The following is a 20,776-nucleotide window of genomic DNA, read 5'->3' on the forward strand; positions in this document are numbered from 1 at the left end:
AACATATGTGTCCGTTCTCCCTTTTTATTGCTGTTAGGATCCCTGTTACAGAGAGCGTCTCAAAGGGGCGGGGAAAACACTTCAATCACATAATTGCAACGCAAATGCTAGTCACTAACAAAACACATGGTATCTACACACTAGAATATTCTGTTCCAGACACAGGATAACACAGAGCAAGTTGTACGTCTTCATGGCAACAGTTTTATAGCTATCTAACAGGTCAAGGATGCAGAGGTTTCTGCTGAACGATAACCCTGTTGAAAACATTTGTCTCTGCTCTTCCTCAGAGAGGCCTTCTGAGAAAGGAATCAAAGTAATTCAACAACACAGAAACTTCCTTTATGCTAAGATGAAACAAATAAAGGCATATAAGACAAGAACATTATAAAGGCACATGAAACAACAAATATTTGATAATAATATATATAATTTACCTAACACCGACATATACAGTACAGACCAAAAGTTTGGACACACCTTTTAATTCAATGAGTTTCCTTTATTTTCATGACTATTGACATTGTAGATTCACACTGAAGGCATCAAAACTATGAATAACATGTGGAAATATGCACTAAACAAAAAAGTGTAAAACAACTGAAAATACCCCTTATATTCTAGTTTCTTCAAAGTAGCAACCTTTTACTGCTTTGCACACACTCTGCATTTTCTTGATGAGCTTCAACAGGTAGTCACCTGAAATGGTTTTCTCTTCATAGGTGTGCCCTGTCAGGTTAATAAGTGGGATTTTTTGCCTTATAAATAGTCATGAAAATAAAGAAAACCCATTGAATTAGAAAGGTGTGTCCAAACTTTTGGTCTGTACTGTACATAGTAGACAGGAAGTCCAAAGAAACCTTAGTTCATAAATGACATCTTAAAGGGGCGGTATCAGGTGTTTCACAGGCACATAGTGACATTTTATAGCACAATTAAGTAAGTATGTTACCCTCTGTTGGTTTAAAAATTACATATCAAACATGACTTCAAAGAAGTTTGACTTCCTAAGTTGACGCCTAGAAATTGGACCTGTCTTTTCAAGAAGCTGTGGCTCTTCCTAAAATCTGTCTTCAGCACGTCATCACAACAATGCTTCTCCATTATTCTGTTTATATATATATATATATATATATATATATATATATATATATATATATATTTACTAAGTATATACTGTATGTGTGTATGTGTGTGTGTGTATATATTTACAGTGTATCACAAAAGTACACCCCTGATATTCCTGCAGATATTTAAGTATATCTTTTCATAGGACAACACTGACAAAATGACACTTTGACACAATGAAAAGCAGTCTGTTTGCAGCTCATATAACAGTGCAAATTTATTCTTCCCTCAAAATAACTCTATATACAGCCATTAATGTCTAAACTACCAGCAACAAAAGTGAGTACACAGTTAATGAAAGTTCCTTAAGTGTCAATATTTTGTGTGGTCAGCATTATTTACCAAAACTGACTTAACTCTCCTGGGCATGGAGTTTATCAGAGCTTCACAGGTTGCCGTTGGTATGCTTTCCCACTCTTCCATGACGACATCACAGAGCTGCCGGCTATTCAAGACTTTGCGCTCCTCCACCTTCCGCTTGAGGACATCCCAAAGATGTTGTATTGGGTTTGGGTCTGAAGACATGATTAGTCAGTCCATCACTTTCACCCTCAGCCTCTTCAATAAAGCAGTGGTCATCTTAGAGGTGTGTTTGGGGTCACTATCATGCTGGAACACAGCCCTGTGATCCAGTTTCTGGAGGGGGGTCAATCTTTGCTTCAATATTTTATAGTACATATCGGAGATCATGAAATATAACTCCCCAACACCTGCTACACTTATGCAGCCCCAGGCCATGGCATTCCCACCACCATGCTTGACTGTAGGCATCACACACTTATGACACCTTAGACCTAGTAACACTAACAAGTTACATGACATTTTGGAAGGAAAAAGACAAGCAGTGCTCACTTTGGACATTTATGGGTGTAGTCTCTTAGGAGTGTACTCACTTTTGTTGCTGGTAGTTTAGACATTAATGGATGTGTATAGAGTTATTTTGAGGGAAGAATAAATTTACACTATTATAAAAGCTGCACACAGATTACTTTTCATTGTGACAAAGTGTCATTTTGTCAGTTTTGTCCCATGAAAAGATATACTTAAATATCTGCAGAAATGTGAGGGTTGTACTCACTTTTGTGATACACTGTACGTATATACAGTGCTGCTTGAAAGTTTGTGAACCACCCGAACATGGTCATTGTTTTCTAAAGAAAAATCATAATAATCATGTGAAATGAACATCCAAATCTCAACTTATAAAGCAGACCTTCCAAATAAGGGAAACAAAGAAAAAAAGAGGTCTGCAACTCTCTTGAGGTGATGCGTGGGTTGGCCTTTACCTGCATTATTATTTTTCTGGTGCTATTTGTGTAAGTTTTGACGGCCGTCCACTTCTGGGCAGAGTTGCGGTGATGCCTAGTGCCCTCCATTTGTAAATGATTTGTCTCACAGTGGATGGAATTTTTTGGAGATGGTCTTATAGCTTTCCCCAGACTGATGGACTGTCACTAGCCCTGTCGTGATAAACAATAAATCAATTAATTGCACGATAAATTAAAACTATCGACCTCATTTTAATTATCGGCTTTATTGTCTCTTCAGGCCTTTTTCTCTTTCTGTTGATGACACTGAATGAGAAAAGGCTCAACTCCGGTGCTCTCCACTGACCCCCCCTTCCTCATTTCCTTAGTGTAAAGCCCAGCGCACACTACAAGATCTTAGAGCTGTCGGCCGATTGTCGGCCCATTTTCAAAACCTGAGAGACCACACATAAGCTGACAGAAATCCTAGGTGTAACGGTTCGATTGGGTTCGATCGTGCCGTGTGGTGTCCAACAATGGGCACGAAATAATCACTTCAAGTCCAGTTAGCTAATTTTAAAACCAGGTAGTAAATCAATGCTTTACTACAATCTACCTGCAATGCATGGAGGGGAATTCCGCTTTCTGATTGGTTACCTGTCACATTCAACAGGCTGCGTTAACGCTCCCGGTCGGGGAAAACCCCTGATTTAGATTGGAGCGGCCACGACAATCTTCCGTAACACACCACACACTACAGCAGGGGTCACCAACCTTTTTTGAAACTGGGAGCTACTTCACGGGTACAGAGTAACATGAAGGGCTACTTGTTTGATACAGACATAAATTTTCTTGGCTCAGCCTTTATAACAATAATACATACTGTATATGTATATATGATTACATGCTGCCTGATCATATTAATGTTAGGGACTACTCACAATAGTTATCAGTAAGGACAGCTATGGTTAATTGCTATTATGTGATCAGAAGTTCTTAGTTCAGAGTTTTTTAGTTTGATTCCCTTTTGGAGCTCTTCTGTGTGATTCTAAATTGCCCACAAGTGACTGAGACCGGATTGGTGCAGTAACGCCTGCAGCTATACAGCTGTACGCACTGAGTGCCTTGAAATTTTCCTTTAAATAAAAAAGAAAAGAATACTTATTGTTTATTATCTAACCCTCTTTACTATTAGCAAAATTGTGGAGAAAAATATATATTTTGTGTCAAAAGTTATTGTACACATAGCTGTGTACAGTCTGAGGGGTAAGGTGGGGGCACACCAAAGCCTAAATCTGATTGGTCAGTTTGTTTTTGTTTATTTCACAGGTTGGCGTTTTTCCGTAAGCTAAACATGAATGAGTGGAGTTTGAACTTCCCGTAGTTCTAAGAGCCCGCCTGAGCTTTTTACAGTGTTCGGTAATGGCGGGTCGCTGGTTTATTAGCTTTTTTTGTAGTTTCGCGAACAGCTGACGGGTCACCCGCTGGCTAACGCCAGCAAATGTCGAAAAAAAAAAAAAGGTCCGACAGATCAGTAGCACAAAACTATCACTGCACCTGACCTGCAAGAGCACAACCACCTCCCCAATGCGCAAAAATCAAACCTAAACCACAAGAGCAGCGGACTTTTTTTTTTATCTCCAGACGATGCTAAATAATAAAGACATGGAAGCAAAGCCTACCGGTGTGGTTCACGGAAAGAGGAGAGTGTTGATCGCAGGTTCAGGTGGTGTCAGACGTCCAGAGGACGAGAAGGTGAAGCAACAATATTTGCTTAATTTCTACTCTACTTTGGCTAGATTAAATTCGACTAGATTAGTCTCTTCAGGAAGAGCGTCGTGTGTCGCGCTCAAGAAGAGCGGCAGATGTCAGCCGACAGGTGACCCGCCAGCTCTCCAGTTCGGGAAACATCGAATAAGCTCATAAACCGACGACCTTCCAGAACCGCACACGGTAAAAAGCTCAGCTGGGATCCAAATGACCGCTCTTAGAACTACGGGTGGTTCAAACTCCTGTCATTAATTTTTATCTTACAGAAAAAGCGCCAGGTTGCCAAATAAACAAAAGTAAACTGACCAAAAAGATTTAGACTTTAGGTGCTCACCCCCAGAGACTCACACAGATGTGCGCTACATACAAGATGTTTTGGCACAAAAGATCTTTCAGAAATTATCCTTTTCTTTTTTTACTTAAAGGAAGATCTCAAGGTACGCAGAGTATGTTCAGCTTTATAGCTGCAGGCGCTGCTGCCCTCCGATAATATCCTGCAGGCGTTCGTGAAAGTTCTGAACTTTAACCGTAGGAAAGAGTTTTATACATAAAGCAATTTATTTTAAATGTTTTTATCATTTCCTTTTTGAAAACTCTAAATATAAACAAATGTTATTACTTCAATGTAAAAACATTAAATTAAATAATTTCTTTGGCAGTGCTGCCTAATGACAATGGCTATTTTTAGAACTTGCTCCACGGGCGACTGACAAGGTCTCTTTGGGCGACCAGGTGCCCGCGGGCACCGTGTTAGTGACCCCTTCACTACAGGATGATCGGTTACGAAATTGCAAGCGACAATCTTAGAGGGGCCAACGTTCTAAGATTGCTGTAAGTGGAAAATCGGGGCAAAACATTATATAGTCTGAACTATTGTATCAGGTAGTCGGATCTGCCCATCTTCTCTATTTAAATCTAATTATTACTGAAGGGCAACATAATATACTGACTTCATAATCTGCACTCTTTTGGTTGAATGCAGTATTTATTTCCACTTTGGCTTTATGTTGTTTAGTTTTTATTCAAGTACATTTTTTGTTAATGGAGACTGAGAATCCATTTTATTTTGTTTTTGGTTGTTTTGTTTATTTTGTTTATCAGTTCCAGGGTTTAGTGTTCTTTTGAAAATAAAGTGTATCTATCTTTGGCAGGAAATCGCATGCATTATTACGTCATTTCCATTAAATCAGTGCAAGAAGGTCTTCAAACAATATTATCGTTTATCGCAATAATTTATATATTTGTAAATCTGATTATGATTAAGTCAATGTCTCATCAACTATGAACCTCACCACACATCACATATATATATATGTGTGTGTGTGTGGGGGGGGGGTATATGTGTGTGTGTGTGTGTGTATATACACCATGTTCCAAATTATGATGCAAGTGATATTTTCTCAGATTTTCTTAAATGGTCAATGCAAATGATGGTCAGTATAATTTTCAAGTCATGAACTATTACAGTATAAATCAAATTTTACTGAACAAAGCTCCCCATGAGAACAGTATTTTTTTTCAAAAATAAAAAACTCAAAATGCACTGCTCCAAATTATTATGCACAGCAGGTTTTCTAAACATTTTATGGATTATAAAGAACTGCAAACGGTCATTCTTTGAATGTGCAGCATTAAGTGGTCACACGTCAAAATCAAAAGCTATTTCAATCAAAAACATCTTACAGACCAAGTTCCATGTTAACATTGGACCCCTTCTTTGATATCACCTGCACAATTCTTGCATCCATTGAACTTGTGAGTTTGTGGAGTTTCTGCTTGAATTTCTTTGCAGGATGTCAGAAAACCTTCCCAGAGCTGCTGGTTTGATATGAACTGCATTCCACCCTCAGATCTTCTGCTTGAGGAAACTCCAAAGGTTCTCAGTAGGGTTGAGGTCAGAGGTCAGAGGAGGATGGTGACCACACCATGAGTTTCTCCCCTTTTATGCCCATAGCAGCCAATGACACAGTGGTATTCCTTGCAGCATGAGATGGTACATTGTCATGCATGAAGATGATTTTGCTACGGAAGGTACAGCTCTTCTTTTTGAACCATGAAAGAAAGTGATCAGTCAGAAAGTCCATATACTTTGCTTAGGTCATTTTCACACCTTCAGGGACTCTGAAGGGGCCGACCAGCTCTCTCTCTCTCTCTCCCCATGATTTCGGCCCAAAGCATGACTCCACCACCTCCTTGCTGATGTCACAGCCTTGTTGGGACGTGGTGACCATCCACCACCAATCCATTACTGCGTCCATCTGGACCATCCAGGGTTGCACAGCAGTCATCAGTGAACAAGTCTGTTTGAAAATTAATCTTCATGTACGGCTGGGCCAACTGCGACTGTTTCTGCTTGTGAGCTCTGGTTAGGGGCCCAATGGTAGGTTCATGCACCGCAAGCCCCTGGAGGATCCTCCACCTTGAGGTTCTAGAGGCACCAGCAGCTTCAAATAACTGTTTGCTGCTTTGTAAGGGCATTTTAACAGCTGCTCTCTTATTCCGATCAATTTGTCTAACAGAAACCTTCCTCATTATGCCTTTATCTGTACAAACCCATCTTTGTTCTGAATCAGCCACAAATCTCTTCACAGTACGATAACGCTTCAGTTTTCGTTAAATATCTAATGTTTTTATATCTTGTCATACGGCACTACACTATCTGATGATTTTCATCAGCAGAGAGAGCTTTTCTCTTTCCCATATTGCTTGAAACCTGTGGCCTGCTTAATAATGTGGAACATCCTTCTTAAGTAGATTTCCTTTAATTTAGCTCAAAAAACAAACTAATCAACCAGCTCTCTGAAATTATAGTGATTCAAAGAGCCCTGATACACAATACCACCTATAAATTTGATAGCACAACAAAAAAAATTATCTTTATGACACTTAAATCCAATTTGCATAGTAATTTGGAACACTGTGTATGTATGGAATAACAACTGATATATATTTGTTTGTGAAAATAATTACCAGGATGAGTCCATGTTTTTTCATGTTTTTATGGTTGTCCTGCTTGTCGTTTTCTTATTGTTCTCCATTAATCTTTCAGTGTATTCGTCCGTCCATCTGTTTGTCTATCAGTTTGTCCATCCATCTGTCTGTCCATCAGTTTGTTTGTCCATTGGTCTCCCTATACTTGTTGCTTTTTGCAGGTTGTGTCATGTCTCTGACGTTCGATGTGATTTTCTAGAGAAGTTTTGTCTTTACAGCTCCAGGTCTTCAGGGGAAGCTTTAAGTTGTGATGCACGTTTTTGTTTTCCACAAGTTGATACCTCAGACAAACTAACGGCTGGATGTTTGTGGCTGTTTGTGTCCATCAGCATTCAGCGCTACGCCGTCATCCCTCTTTCCACCAACTCAGGCTTGATTGGCTGGGTGCCCCACTGCGACACGTTGCACGCCCTCATCAGAGACTATAGAGAGAAGAAAAAGATTTTACTCAACATTGAACATCGCATCATGCTCAGAGTGAGAATTCACCTCAAAGTTTGAATAAGATTACTTTTTGTTTTTAAATGTGTAGAAACAGCTGGAAGTTGGACACAGATTGGTTTGACCTGGGTTTGTTTCAGATGGCGCCAGACTACGACCATCTGACGCTGATGGAGAAGGTGGAGGTGTTCGAGCACGCCGTCAACAACACGGCTGGAGACGACCTGGCCAAGCTCCTGTGGCTCAAGAGCCCCAGTTCTGAGGTGCAATGCTGACTCCTAACTAGGACTGTTGTAAACTAATATTTTAGTAATTGAGTAATCTATTGATTATTCTTCCGATTAATCGAGTAATCGGATAAAAAAGAAAGATAAAATAAATATTGGTAAATCTAGCATAACACCAGTGTTACTATTTGATATTAACATCAGTCCAATTTTTCATATTTGAGCATCCCTAACAGTTACTTTTCTGTAGTTTAGAAAATTAACCTGTAACAATAAGACAAGTTTCTAAGTTAAGCTGAAGAAAAGCTATACAAGAATCTGAAATTATATTCAAGTTAATAATAAAGAGGCAGGCTCTAAACTTCACTTATAAAAAATGTCTATGCTCCAGCTTTTAGTTTATGTATTCATCTTCAGTCAATTTCATAGATGAAGTCTCACTTTGCCCAGCCATTACTAGCTTTTGTGTCCATGTTAGCGATGGGATTTGTAATCTTACACCTTCGTTCATCATACTCAGAAACTCATCTACCAGCAATGTACCACCACGATGATTTCTGTCACCCGTTTGTTCAGACCGGGATGATATGAACTTTATTGTGCGGTTCGTCCTTATAGCTACACTTACACTATACGCATCAACTACTCAGCCCCCCGGCATGTTCAGTCTATCCGTATATAAATACTCCCGCAGAGCTCTTTCCACCGTTCACTATGAACCAGCAGCTCCTGCAGGAAAATGGCTGCCGTAATACAGGGATTGATCCAGTCATTTTAAGGATGTTTATTGGTCCCCCAAAAACGATGGAAACCCGGGCATTATCATCAATCAATAAAATCCCCACGAGCCGAAGCTGAAAATTGGACGTTATGCTGCTAACACTTAGCTTTCGTCAACAACTCATAGGTGGAAGTGAGAGCGCTGCGTAACGCAAATAATATCCCGATTGGAACTCAGTGAGCTAAATAATAAAAGAAGTTTTGAGGCAGATAAAATTTTCATTTTAATAATTGGGGTACTTGAATCATTCGATTAATCATTTCAGCCCTACTCCTAACACTCTGCGTAACCGGGACGATCAGTCAGGCTTAATCTTTTCAGACAACATTTTTGGATTTTCCTAATTTCTGGGTAAAATGTCAAGAGCTGTGAATTATACAGCAGACGTAAGAAGGAAGAAATAACATTTTCCTCTGAGAGACAGCCTTCTACTGATAAACAGGTTCTCATTTTATCATTTCAGGACTTCATTTACAGTGTTCCATTTCCAAGAACACAAGAACATTTCTGTCATTTTAAAGATATTTGTGAAGATGGCTGAAGTTCAGAGACGTTTATCTATGAAGCACAGTTTAGCAACAAGCCATTCAAAGAGACTTGCACCATAAAACATAATAAAGTAACCAATTATGAAACAAGGAATAAACATTACAGTTTGTCATCAAAATCATCAAATATGTTGATCAATGTTCCAGTTATTATGAATCAAAGGAAACTAACCAAATGGGTTTTTAACCAGAACCAAACATGGAGGAGCAGCATTCAGCTTCTATGATCCACAAATCTGGAAAACATCCGAAACACCGAGTTCCTTTAAATCTAGACTAAAACACTCCTGGTTGGAGCTGATTCTGAACCATAATCAATGAATCATCAATCAACATATTCATGTTTGTTACAGTTGGTGATTGTAACAAGACGGTTCAAAGTCATGATTTTATGACTTTGAACCGTCTTGTTGCTGAAATGTGTTACATAAATCAATATGGTCGATTGATCGATCGATCGGATCTTTTCCATGTTTGATTCTGGTTTTGATGCAGAGCAGAACCAGAACATGAGAGGTCAGCAGGTTGATCAACAGCAGATCTTTAATCCGTTTTGTGATTTCTAAACTCCCAGCAGGATTGTAAAATGTCTTCTCTCAGTGAAGGACTGTGGAACCGGGCCAATCCACTCCGTCTCCCTGGTTTTAGTCGGAACATGAGTTCTATTTCATCCCTACTTGATCGCCAGAGGGCGGTGCTGAAAGCACTGAATGTTCCCTCCGCGCATGCGCCGTTCAGTAATAATATCAACAGAGTCACACCTGTGACATATCGGATGATCAATCAGAGGCTATATAGCATGACGTCATCCGAGGCTCTCTCCTCTTTTCTTCTCGGGCGCGGTTCGCTTTGTATGGGATCGGCCTTTTTAATTTCTGGATCTTTCTCCGTCGTTGGACGCCCGACTGCCAGTTGGCCGGATTAGCGATGTATCGCCCTCCTAGGCTGCGACGGATCTTCGTTCAAGGTACTGTTTGTTGGCGATGACAGCGTTTGCGCCTCCTCTCCCAATTCGCAGCTTATAACCACTGTGTTTGTACACATGTTGGAGCTTAGCTAACGGTGTTAGCCTTTCTAAGATTTGACGTTTCGCTTTAATTGGTGACGGTAGCGTCTCGCCCCCTCTCCCAATTTTAGCCGACCTTATAATCAGTTTATTACTTTGATTGATAACGGGAACCTTTTTGGCCCCCTCTCCCAGTTTTATTTGGATTTTCGTCCTGTCCGGCCATATCTCACGGCGTCAGCCCTCTTTTTCTTCACCTGAAGCTCTTCGTTTGCTGCTTTAATTGGCGATGGCAGCGTTTTCGTTCTCCTCTCCCAATTTTATATTTTTTGTCCTGTATTCTGGACATCAGTCCCTTTGTTGCTATTTTACTGATTGGTGACGGTAGCGTTCTCCGCCCCCTCTCCCAATCTTGATTTGATTTTCATCCTATACTGGACGTAGCGGACCGCGTCTGCTGTTTTTTCTGTAATTGGTGACGGTAGCGTCTCGCCCCTTCTCCCAATTTCAGCCGATCTTGAGATCGTAGTTTTGTGTTTGGCTCACCTGACTCTTGTTTGCTGCTTTAATTGGTGAGGGCAGCGTTTTCGCCCCCTCTCCCAGTTTTAGCAAGCCTCCTGTTCGGAGTTCTGGGTTGGACTAGGTGTTGCCCCTCCGTGTTTCTTTAATTGGTGACGGCAGCGTTTTCGCCCCCTCTCCCAGTTTTATTATTCCGCCCTTTATTCTAGACATAGCTGACGGTGTCAGCCTCTTTTTGTTCTTTTATTGTGATTGGTGACAATTACAATCTCCGTCCCCTCTCCCAATCGTAGTCTGCTCTGTCTGCCTGTGGTTGGACTCGCTTCAGTTTTGGACATGATTAGCTCCCACTGTTGTGCGGATTGCGGGGCTGTGCTTCAGGCAGATGATGGTCACGACCTGTGCCCTGTCTGCCTTGGGCATGATCACCTGGTTGAGGCCCTTTCAGAAAATCCTTGCATGAACTGCAGCTACATGCCCCATAGAGTGAAAGTGGCTCGACTGGCCCAGTTACACCTCGAGTGTGGAAATAACCTTCCACCTTCTGAGCAGGTGGCCACTCCTAGGCGCTCTAAACGCAGGACTGAGGCCACAACCTCTGTGGTTCCTCCTAAGAAGAAGCGAGCTAAGTCTGGTCAGGGTCTTTCCACAAGGGCTGAGCGATTGTCTACAGAGTTGGCGGAGATGGAATCACTTCTTTGGGCACCTCAGGTGGATGCTCCCATGACTGGGTTCTCTTTCCCAACTGTGCCAGTGTTAGCTGTGGAGGACGATGTGCTGTCTTTGGCTGCCTCTGACTCCCACTTTGGGAATGAGGAGGAGGAGGCACAGACGTCTCGTGCTTTGGAGACTGGCTCATGCTCTTCGTCTCAGAGTGGGGCTAGTGGCTCAGGTGACAGTTCAATGCAGTACATCATTCATATGGCCTTGAGACGGCTGCAGCTGGATGCAAGTGCTGGGGTCCGCTCCTGGCAGTGCCTTTTTCAGGCGTGGACAAGCCCCTACTCCCTTTTCTGTCCCTCCATCAGAGGAGTACCTCAGGGAGTTGCATGCTTGTTGGCGGGTCTCTAGAGCCTTTTCACGTCTCTCCGCAGATGGTCGGGTGTTGGCAGCTATGCATGATTCGGTCAAGGCAGGCTTGGATCGTATGCCTGCAGTCGAACCTGCTGTTGCCTCGCTCATTGTGTCCCCAGATGAAGCCCTGCGTGATGATGTTCGGTGCCCGCGGGCTCAATGTCGCATTACAGATTGTTTCCTCTGTAAAGCGTATAATGCTGGAGCTCGTGCCGGCCGCCTTGGCAATTCCTTGGCTCACCTCATGGTTGCCCTTTCTGCATCCCTTCAGAATACCAGTAGGGCAGATGCAGCTATTGACTTTAGTGACGCAGCGCTTCAGGCCTTTGCAATCATGACCAGAGAGCTTGGGCGTGTGATGTCCTTTCTAGTCCAGGCTCGCCGACAGGTCTGGCTGGCTCAGTCCACATTGACTGAAACATGCCGCAGGACCCTCCGCAGCGTTCCTGTGGTGCCAGGGGAGTTATTTGGTTCTGCTGCCTTGGAAGCGCTGCAACAAACTGTTCAGGCGCAGCTAGACAACAGCTTTCAGGCCTCAGCAGAAGTATGCCCCCTCCTCCTCATAATCTGGGGCTCCCATCGGCTGGCCCCAGCATTCGACCGCCGCCTCGGGGTTGTGATCGGCCTGGTGGGTTTTACCCTCGTGAGGTACAGCAGAGACATTCCTGTGCTGGTCCGTCAACCAACCAGGCACACCCGGGCCACAGACTTTGGTCGCTGCCCCCCCAGAGCCCCTATGGATCGTGGGGAGAGAAAGAGAGGCTGCCAGGCCAGCCGTCGGATATTTTTCTCATCAGCAGCTCAGTTACTGGGCTGCTCTCACTACGGATCCATGGGTAGTTGCTACTCTGACCCATGGTTACCAGTTACATTTCCGACGGCGGCCTCACATCTCACACCGGGTCACCGTCATCACCGACCCTGTGAAAGCTCAAGCCCTGGACTAGGGGCTTTCTGCACTCCTGGCCAAGGGTGCATCGAGGCAGTGGATCCTCTGCGGCAATCCAGAGGCTATTATTCAATGTATTTCCTCGTGCCAAAAAAGACAGGCGGATTTCGTCCCATTTTTGATCTCAGGGGACTCGATCAGTATTTTAAAGTACTGCCATTTCACATGCTCGTGATGGCAGAGATTCTTTGGGCTGTGACAAAGGGAGAATGGTTTACATCAGTTGACCTCACAGATGTGTACTTTCGTGTACCTATTGCAGCGGAACATCGCTGCTTTCTCAGGTTTGCCTATCGGGGTCGCCACTGGCAGTGCTGTGTGCTCCTGTTCGGCCTCTCCCTTTCCCCAAGGGTGTTCACTTGGTGCGTGAAGGCAGCCCTCTCTCCTCTGCAGGCCTGTGGCATGAAGGTTCTGCCATACCTCGACGATTGGCTTCTCTGTGCCCCGTCTCGAGAGCATGCATCTCGCTATACGAGTCGCCTGCTTGCTCATGTGTCTCGGTTGGGCCTCAAGGTGAACTTGGAGAAAAGCTGTCTGTTTCCATCGCAGACAACCACTTTTCTTGGGGTGCTTTTGGATTCTCCCTCCATGACAGCCTACCATCTGTCCGGAGGGTGGACGACATTCTCCAGCTGGTGAGTCGATTCAGGCTGGGCAGGCAGCTTCCTTACATCACCTTCCTGCAGCTGCTGGGCAAACTAACATCGGTTACTCTGGCCATCCTTGGCCCAGGGTCCTCCTATATGCCTTTCCGCCCCTTTCCCTGATTTGGCCGACTCTTCAGAGTGTTCTCGAGGAGGGCCACAGGATGTTGCTGGTAGCTCCGTATTGGCCAGCACGGCCATGGTTCCCACTTCTATGGAATCTGTGTCACGGGGTCTCATGGTGTCTTCTGGCCAGGAGGGATTTCCTGTCTCAGTTGGGGGGGTCAGATAGGGCGTCCCGATCCCCAACGCCTCCGGCTGTGGATGTGGCCACTGGGAGGCTTGACCAGCAGCTGACTGGGTGTTCAGGTCCCGTCATGCACACTATTTTGAGTGCCAGGACATTCTCCACTCGTCAGCAATATGAAAACAGATGGCGTCTGTTTTCCCGGTGGTCTGCCTGTAATGATGATTCGGTCACCTATGCGGCATCCACTATTTTGGAGTTCCTTCAGTCTCTTCTTGATAAGGGCCGCTCTCCTTCGACGCTTAAGGTATATGTAGCGGCTATATCATCTAGTCATGCTGACACTAATGGCTGTACAGTGGGGAGCCATAATCTGGTTTCTCTTTTTTTGCGTGGTGCTCGTAGACTGCACCTGCCAACGGTTCCGCGAGCACCAGTTTGGGACCTGTCCTTGGTCCTCAGTGCTCTGTGCCACCCTCCATTTGAGCCTTTGGTTCAGGTGGACCTCAAATGGTTGTCATGTAAGACTCCTTTTATGTCGGCTATTGTCTCAGCTAAGAAGGTCAGTGAGCTACATGCTCTTTCTGTCAGCCCATCATGTCTCAGATGGAGTTCAGATGGCTCTGGTGTTACCTTGTGGCCAAACCCGGCGTTTGTCCCTAAAGTGATTTCTCATTCTCATTGTAATCAACCATTGAGATTGGCGCATTTTCAGCCTGTCAGGGAAACTGGTGATAGTTCTGAGTCACTGTGCGCAGTGAGGGCAATGGAGGCACATATTGCAGCCACTGCTGCTATAAGACGCTCAGACCAACTGTTGTGTTATGGGGGCCCTAGATTAGGTTGTCTTCTGTCCAAACAGCGTCTCTCTCATTGGATTGTGGATGTCATCTGCCACTCCTATGCTGCAGGGCGCCGCCCCCGGCCATTTGGCGTGAAGGCACACTCTACCAGGAGCGTTTCCACTTCCTGGGCAGCCTTGAGATTAGTTCCACTGGAAGCTATATGTGCTGCTGCATTATGGACTTCTCCAAGCACATTCACTAGATTTTACAATGTGAATGTAGCCTCCTCCCATCCTCTGGACCAGGTCCTTTTACAAGGGTCCTCTGGGCCTTCTCAGTGAGGTATGTGCTCAGGATTCCTTGTGACATCGCTGGTATTAGTCATTCAGTGCTTTCAGCGCTGCCCTCTGGCAGTCAGTAGGGATGAAATAGAAAGAAAACTACGTATGTAACTACGGTTCTATGAATCCCGGATGACCGCTAGAGATTTTCTGTCACTCAGAATCCTTGCATTTCGCAAGAAGATTCTGTAGGAACAGAGCCTCGGATGACGTCATGCTATATAGCCTCTGATTGATCATCCAATATGTCACAGGTGTGACTCTGTTGATATTATTACTCGAACGGCGCATGCGAGAAGAGGACATTCAGTGCTTTCAGCACCGCCCTCTGGCGGTCAGTAGGGATGAAATAGAACCGTAGTTACATATGTAACTTTTGTTTTATTTACCTGCATTGGATTTATTGAGGAAGGATGTTACCTGTGTTCCAGGTGTGGTTTGACAGGAGAACCAACTACACGCGCTCCCTGGCTGTAATGTCCATGGTGGGCTATATCCTGGGCCTGGGCGACAGGTGAGCTTGCCCTCATCAACACAAACCTTCTCTATAGCCATAAAGCAACTAACGGTAGACTTCCTGTTACCCAGACATCCATCCAACCTGATGCTAGATCGACTCAGCGGCAAGATCCTCCACATTGACTTTGGAGACTGTTTTGAAGTGAGCAGTAATGTTTTTCAGTCCGACATAGTTGTTTTTCTGTGATTAGTCAGAAACTCACCTGTATGCTAACGTTGGCCAGGTGGCGATGACCAGGGAGAAGTTTCCTGAGAAGATCCCGTTCAGACTGACGAGGATGCTGACCAATGCCATGGAGGTAATGCTGTGGGAATGCTGACAAGGAACGGATGATCTGTGAGGATTTACTGCAGGAGTCTCTGGGCCTCCCAAAATTGCTCCTAATAATTTGGCCAAGAAAGAGGAGAACCAACGTGTTTTTTACACAGATTTTAGCTGGGGCTATTTTTAGATAGAATAATTGCATTCATTTTCCACAAGAGAATTACACAATTATCAGTAATATCTAATATTTTCTTTTGCATCATTATGTTGGAAACTACCGTATTTTACAGACTTTAGAGTGCATCTTACTATGAGCCCCATCTACAAAGTTTAAAAAAAAATTAAAAAATGCTGGAGAGGTACATGCCGCTGGTATCTCTGTCGCGCTCAGTTTTTCAGAAGAACGCAGCAGAGGGCTGCGTTCTTAGTAAATCTGCTATTACGCAGCCTTCCGTCTCCAACCATGGTTCACGCTGAGCGGCAGCGGCTCTATTTCCCTCCTGTACTACCAGATCGATAGCCCTCAACTTAAAAGCTGCATCAAATCAACTTCCTCGTGTTGTTTCCATGATGAGGGGGGTATGAGTTTGAAGAAATTTCTCTGTTGTGCCTGCTGCTAGCATGTGCTTGTTCTAAATGAAAATTAGCACTTTCTTCTTTGATTTCCAATGTTTACTTCCAATGATTCACTTCCTGCTGGTTGAAGAAAAATCCACAGAAAAGCCTCACCAGGCTATAAGCCGAAAGGTTCAAAGTGTGGGAAAAAGTAGCGGCTTATAGTCTGAAAAACACAGTAAGTCCTTTTTTGGTTTACATAATTTTCCACAAACATCAACTTCCCGCAGCGGAAAATCTGAGATCAATCCTCTTTTTGTTTGTTTGTTTTCTGTTTTTCTTAGTTTAAAACCTAAAAACAGAAACAAATTAGTGTAAATTTATGCTCATTTTGGAAAATGAGCACAAATACTATTTGTTATGCAGAAATCATCACTGGGCTGCTTTCAGTTTGTTTCTGACAAAATAGTCTTTCCCATTTATGAAATGTTTTAACAGAATTTATAACTCTGATTTGTGCTTGGTGAAGATAGAAGAAAATTAATTTAAAATTAAGTCAAATTTGTAAGAATTTTAGTCGAAAGCATCTCAATTCTTATTTAGAACTCGCCATAAAACCAAAAACCCTATTTTTCCATCTGTGTGTGTGTGTAGGTGACGGGGTTGGATGGGAACTACAGGATCACCTGCCACACTGTGATGGAGGTCCTGAGGGAGCACAGAGACAGCGTCATGGCCGTCCTGGAGGCCTTCGTTTACGACCCGCTTCTCAACTGGAGACTCATGGACAGTAAGGAGCCGTCGAGCTGCTCTCCCTGACACACACCTCACACAATAAGCTGTTCCACCTCACACACACAATTATTGATTGAATCGATTATTGAAATAATTGTCAACTAATTTAGTAATCAGTTCATCGTTAATAGTAGGATACATACTGTAAAAAAAATGACAATTTTCTGACAAAATAATATTCAGAGCGAGGGCTGTTGTAAACGAATATTTTAGTAATCGAGTTATCCATCGATTATCCTTACAATTAATCAAGTAATAGGATTTTAAAAATTGATAAAATAAAATATTAGTAAATCTAGCATAACACTAGTTTTACTATCGGATATCAATCTCAGTCCAATTTTTCATATTAAAACATAGTTTAACGAAGCTTCGAGGCAGATAAATTTTTCTTGAGGAATTTTAATAATCGACTTACTCGTCATTCGAGTTCTAATTGAGCCAAAATAGTTAAAAAAAAAAACATGTTAACTTTATATTTAAGATAAACAACAGTTTACCTGTAAACATGTTACACCCAACACTCCTCCAGTGGCAGTTTTAGCTCCACCTGGTTCAAATTTTGTAGAAAAAAAAAGAAAATTGAACATCAGTCCAGTCAATCGTAAATCCAAAAAATGAACTTATTAGCCTCACACTGTTTTCATGCTAAGTCAAGCAGAAAGAGCTGAACTTACAAATATTGTTAGACGATTTTTTCATTGCACATAAAACCTTTGCTAAAAGCAATTAAGCAAATTCTGTTGTAGCATTTTAGGCAACAAAATGCTTATTTAAAAACTGAATTGAATTATTTGTTTATTAGATTTTGCTGTTTTGAATCTGTGGCTCATCATAACTCAACAGACTTATGGAAGATTACATTTCAGACAGAAATATGACAGTCAAACCCACAAGGCGTGTATGTAAACTTCTGACCAAATCTGTAGATTTCTACAAATTAGAAATTTACTAATATTTTATTTGATCAATTTTTTAAATCCTATTACTTGATTAATTGTAAGGATAATCGATAGATTACTCGATTACTAAAATATTAATCAGGAAAAAAACTCAGTAAGAGTCTGAATGAAAAAAGTGTGCTTTAGAGAATAATTAGCTCTAACAAATATTTCACACATGCAGAAATTTTTCTTCCCTCAGATGGTTTGACATGATGAACTGAAAGATTATCACTCATTATTTTGTGTAAATAATAAAAACATCTTGTGCTCCAAAGGCTTGTGGTGTCAAGTTTGCGATCATTAATACAATAATTTCATAATGATAAAAGATTTTGTTTTAGAAATTACAAACATCCCAGAGTTAATTTGTGTGAGAGCAGAGCTGAGCCTCATCAGCATCAGTCTGCATGAGGAGTAAATAATGCAGACAGTAGAATCTGTGCAGCAGTGAACAGACTGAGAGGGATTTTTATTTCATTGATGAAAACCTGTCTCTGTAAATAAAATGTGGAATAATGTGGTTGTCTGCCTGTCGCACAGCAAACACCAAAGGCACCAAGCGTTCCCGAACCAGGACCGACTCGTACACCGCCGGCCAGTCAGTGGGTCAGTAGCATGCAGACTGCAGAGAGAATGACTCCGCCTTAGCAGAAAACACAACCAAACATTTGAATGTTGTCTTCTGCAGAGGCACTGGATGGCATAGACCTGGGAGAGACCACGCACAAGAAACCCGGGACCACGGTGCCTGAATCCATACACTCCTTCAGTGAGTCCATCTGTTTCTATGGAGCTCCACATGAATGTTATTGTATTGCAAACGGACTGTAATTTTCTAGATCAGTGTATTAATGCTGGCATGTTTATGTTTTAAAGTTGGAGATGGCCTTGTGCAGCCGGAGGCTCTCAACAAGAAAGCCATTCAGATTATCAACCGAGTACGCGACAAACTCACAGGTGGGTTCTGGACTCAGAACAGACCCAAACTGGACGATCACAGCTTGGTTTTTCCTCAACACGCTGCTGTACAACAAAACCACCTGAAGGCTCTAAAGCGCCCATCTCCAAATCTAGCCACTCATGTAGAGTTTATGCTTTCAGGGCGAGACTTTTCTCATGATGACACGCTGGACGTCCCAACACAAGTGGAGCTCCTCATTAAGCAGGCCACGTCCCATGAAAACCTGTGCCAGTGCTACATCGGATGGTCAGTATTTAGCGATCAGACTGACATCATGATGACTGCCAACACTGGATCATTTCCACATCTTTCATGTTTCAGTCACAAACCTTTTATTAGAATTTCTTTGATAGATCAACAAGTAATACTAGGTAGAGGTTAGTTATCAATATTTAAAGGGCCAGTATAATTTTCCAGGCACATAGTTCCTTTTTATAACACAATCAAGTAACTGTTACCTTCAGTTGTTATAAAAATACTACATATCAAATACAACTTAAATTTAACACCTTGAAATTGGGCCTCTGTCTCTTTAAGAGGATTCCTGCTCTTCCCAAAGCTCCGTCTCCATTAAGTCATCCCAACATGGCGTCTCTAATAACCCTTTAACAACATTTTTACCAGCGTCGCTCTAAGCAGTAGCTCCTAAAATGCATCAAAGGAAAAGGAACTTTTAAAAGATATTTTCTGCTATTTGTAATTTGTTCTAATTGAATAAAAATCTATTAAAATTATAAATCAGATTTGGTATAAAAAAAATATTTTCTTAAGATTTTATTTTTAATTCTCCACTTTAACCTAGTGCAATGTTTCTAAGAAGGTTGCAAACGCCACTATGGAAGAGCTTTGCTGTGGTGTAACCTGGAGGCAGATGGAACAAAGAGCAGGAGCTTCTTAAAGAGACAGAGGCCTAATTTCAAAGTATCAAATTATGAAGTCAAACTTTTTTTCTGTCCTGTTTAATATATGCAGCATGTTTATAACAGCTGAAGGTGACAGTTACTGTTCTATAAATGTCACTATGTGGTTGGAAAACATGATACTGCCCCTTTAAGGACAACTGTTAGTTTTTATCTCCACAAATCAGGTTTTTGACAGTAGAGTGTCAAAAAGAGGGTCACTGTTGGAAGAAAGTAATAAAGTTTTGTTACATAAACTGTAGCTTTCACAAGTCAAATCACACCATATTCTTGCCTTAGATTGGCCCAGTCAAAGCCCAGACCTATTTGTAAGTTTTTTCCATCTAATTGGACTGAGCTTGAAATATTTAGCAAAGTGAGAACATTTTCAGCCTTCAATAGGGTTTCAAATTCACACATTTTGTGTGAATTTGTCACATAAAATCATAAGATAAGATACCTAATTTCATCATTGTAATGAGACAAAATGTGAAACAGTTTGAGGAATTCCTACCAATAGGCCACATCGCTACATCAAGCACCTCACCTGGAGTTACTCAGTTCGTTTAACATTCTGATGCTTTCTTTCTACCTTCCAGGTGTCCGTTTTGGTGAAGTCACAGCTGGAGGTCTGATGAACCAAGAGGAGAAATATGATGGAAAAACTTTCCCTAAAAAAGTCCTGAGTGCAGAGCTGCTGGGAGTGATGACATTTTCTCTTTTCTGTTCAGTGATTGTGTGAATAACCTGTGACATGCTCTGAGATTACTGTTTTTACTCCATAATTTATCTATTCAATGCTCAAAACCACTTTCCAAATTTTTAATATCATAATAATTTGCTAGAAGCTTTCGATGGAGTGCATATTGTAATAAGTTATATTTCTTACAGGCCGAGTTGTTCTTAAAGCCAAACATGCCATTATTGCTCTGCTAATGTGACAACTGCAGCCATGTTGTTTGCCCATTGCTAACTGAAACACATCATATACTGTGAGGTATGTTGGTGTGCCATTAAAGCTTGTACAGATCAATGTATTTGTGCCGAGTTCACAGAACTGAGCTGCTCATCTTCTGCTGCGAGTTCAAACAGAAAGCAAATAAAACGTCTAATAAGGAAAAGCTCCTTGGAAAAAGTTAA

The 20,776-nt window shown here is 42.2% G+C and overlaps 1 protein-coding gene across 2 annotated transcripts in view; it reads left to right on the forward strand.

The window, feature by feature from the left end:
- The window catches only part of mtor (mechanistic target of rapamycin kinase), a 168,414-nt gene extending 147,638 nt beyond the window's left edge, over positions 1–20,776 (forward strand). For both annotated transcript variants that reach the window (XM_032562658.1, XM_032562647.1), the window contains exons 48-58: positions 7,466–7,613; positions 7,718–7,840; positions 15,130–15,212; positions 15,287–15,359; positions 15,442–15,516; positions 16,692–16,827; positions 18,317–18,382; positions 18,465–18,545; positions 18,653–18,733; positions 18,878–18,983; positions 20,236–20,776. In XM_032562658.1, the coding sequence (XP_032418549.1) occupies positions 7,466–7,613; positions 7,718–7,840; positions 15,130–15,212; positions 15,287–15,359; positions 15,442–15,516; positions 16,692–16,827; positions 18,317–18,382; positions 18,465–18,545; positions 18,653–18,733; positions 18,878–18,983; positions 20,236–20,251 (988 nt within the window). In that variant the 3' untranslated portion in view covers positions 20,252–20,776. The remainder of the gene's footprint in view (positions 1–7,465; positions 7,614–7,717; positions 7,841–15,129; positions 15,213–15,286; positions 15,360–15,441; positions 15,517–16,691; positions 16,828–18,316; positions 18,383–18,464; positions 18,546–18,652; positions 18,734–18,877; positions 18,984–20,235) is intronic.

This window comes from Xiphophorus hellerii, chromosome 1 (assembly GCF_003331165.1).
Source record: "Xiphophorus hellerii strain 12219 chromosome 1, Xiphophorus_hellerii-4.1, whole genome shotgun sequence".
Lineage (NCBI taxonomy): Eukaryota > Metazoa > Chordata > Actinopteri > Cyprinodontiformes > Poeciliidae > Xiphophorus > Xiphophorus hellerii.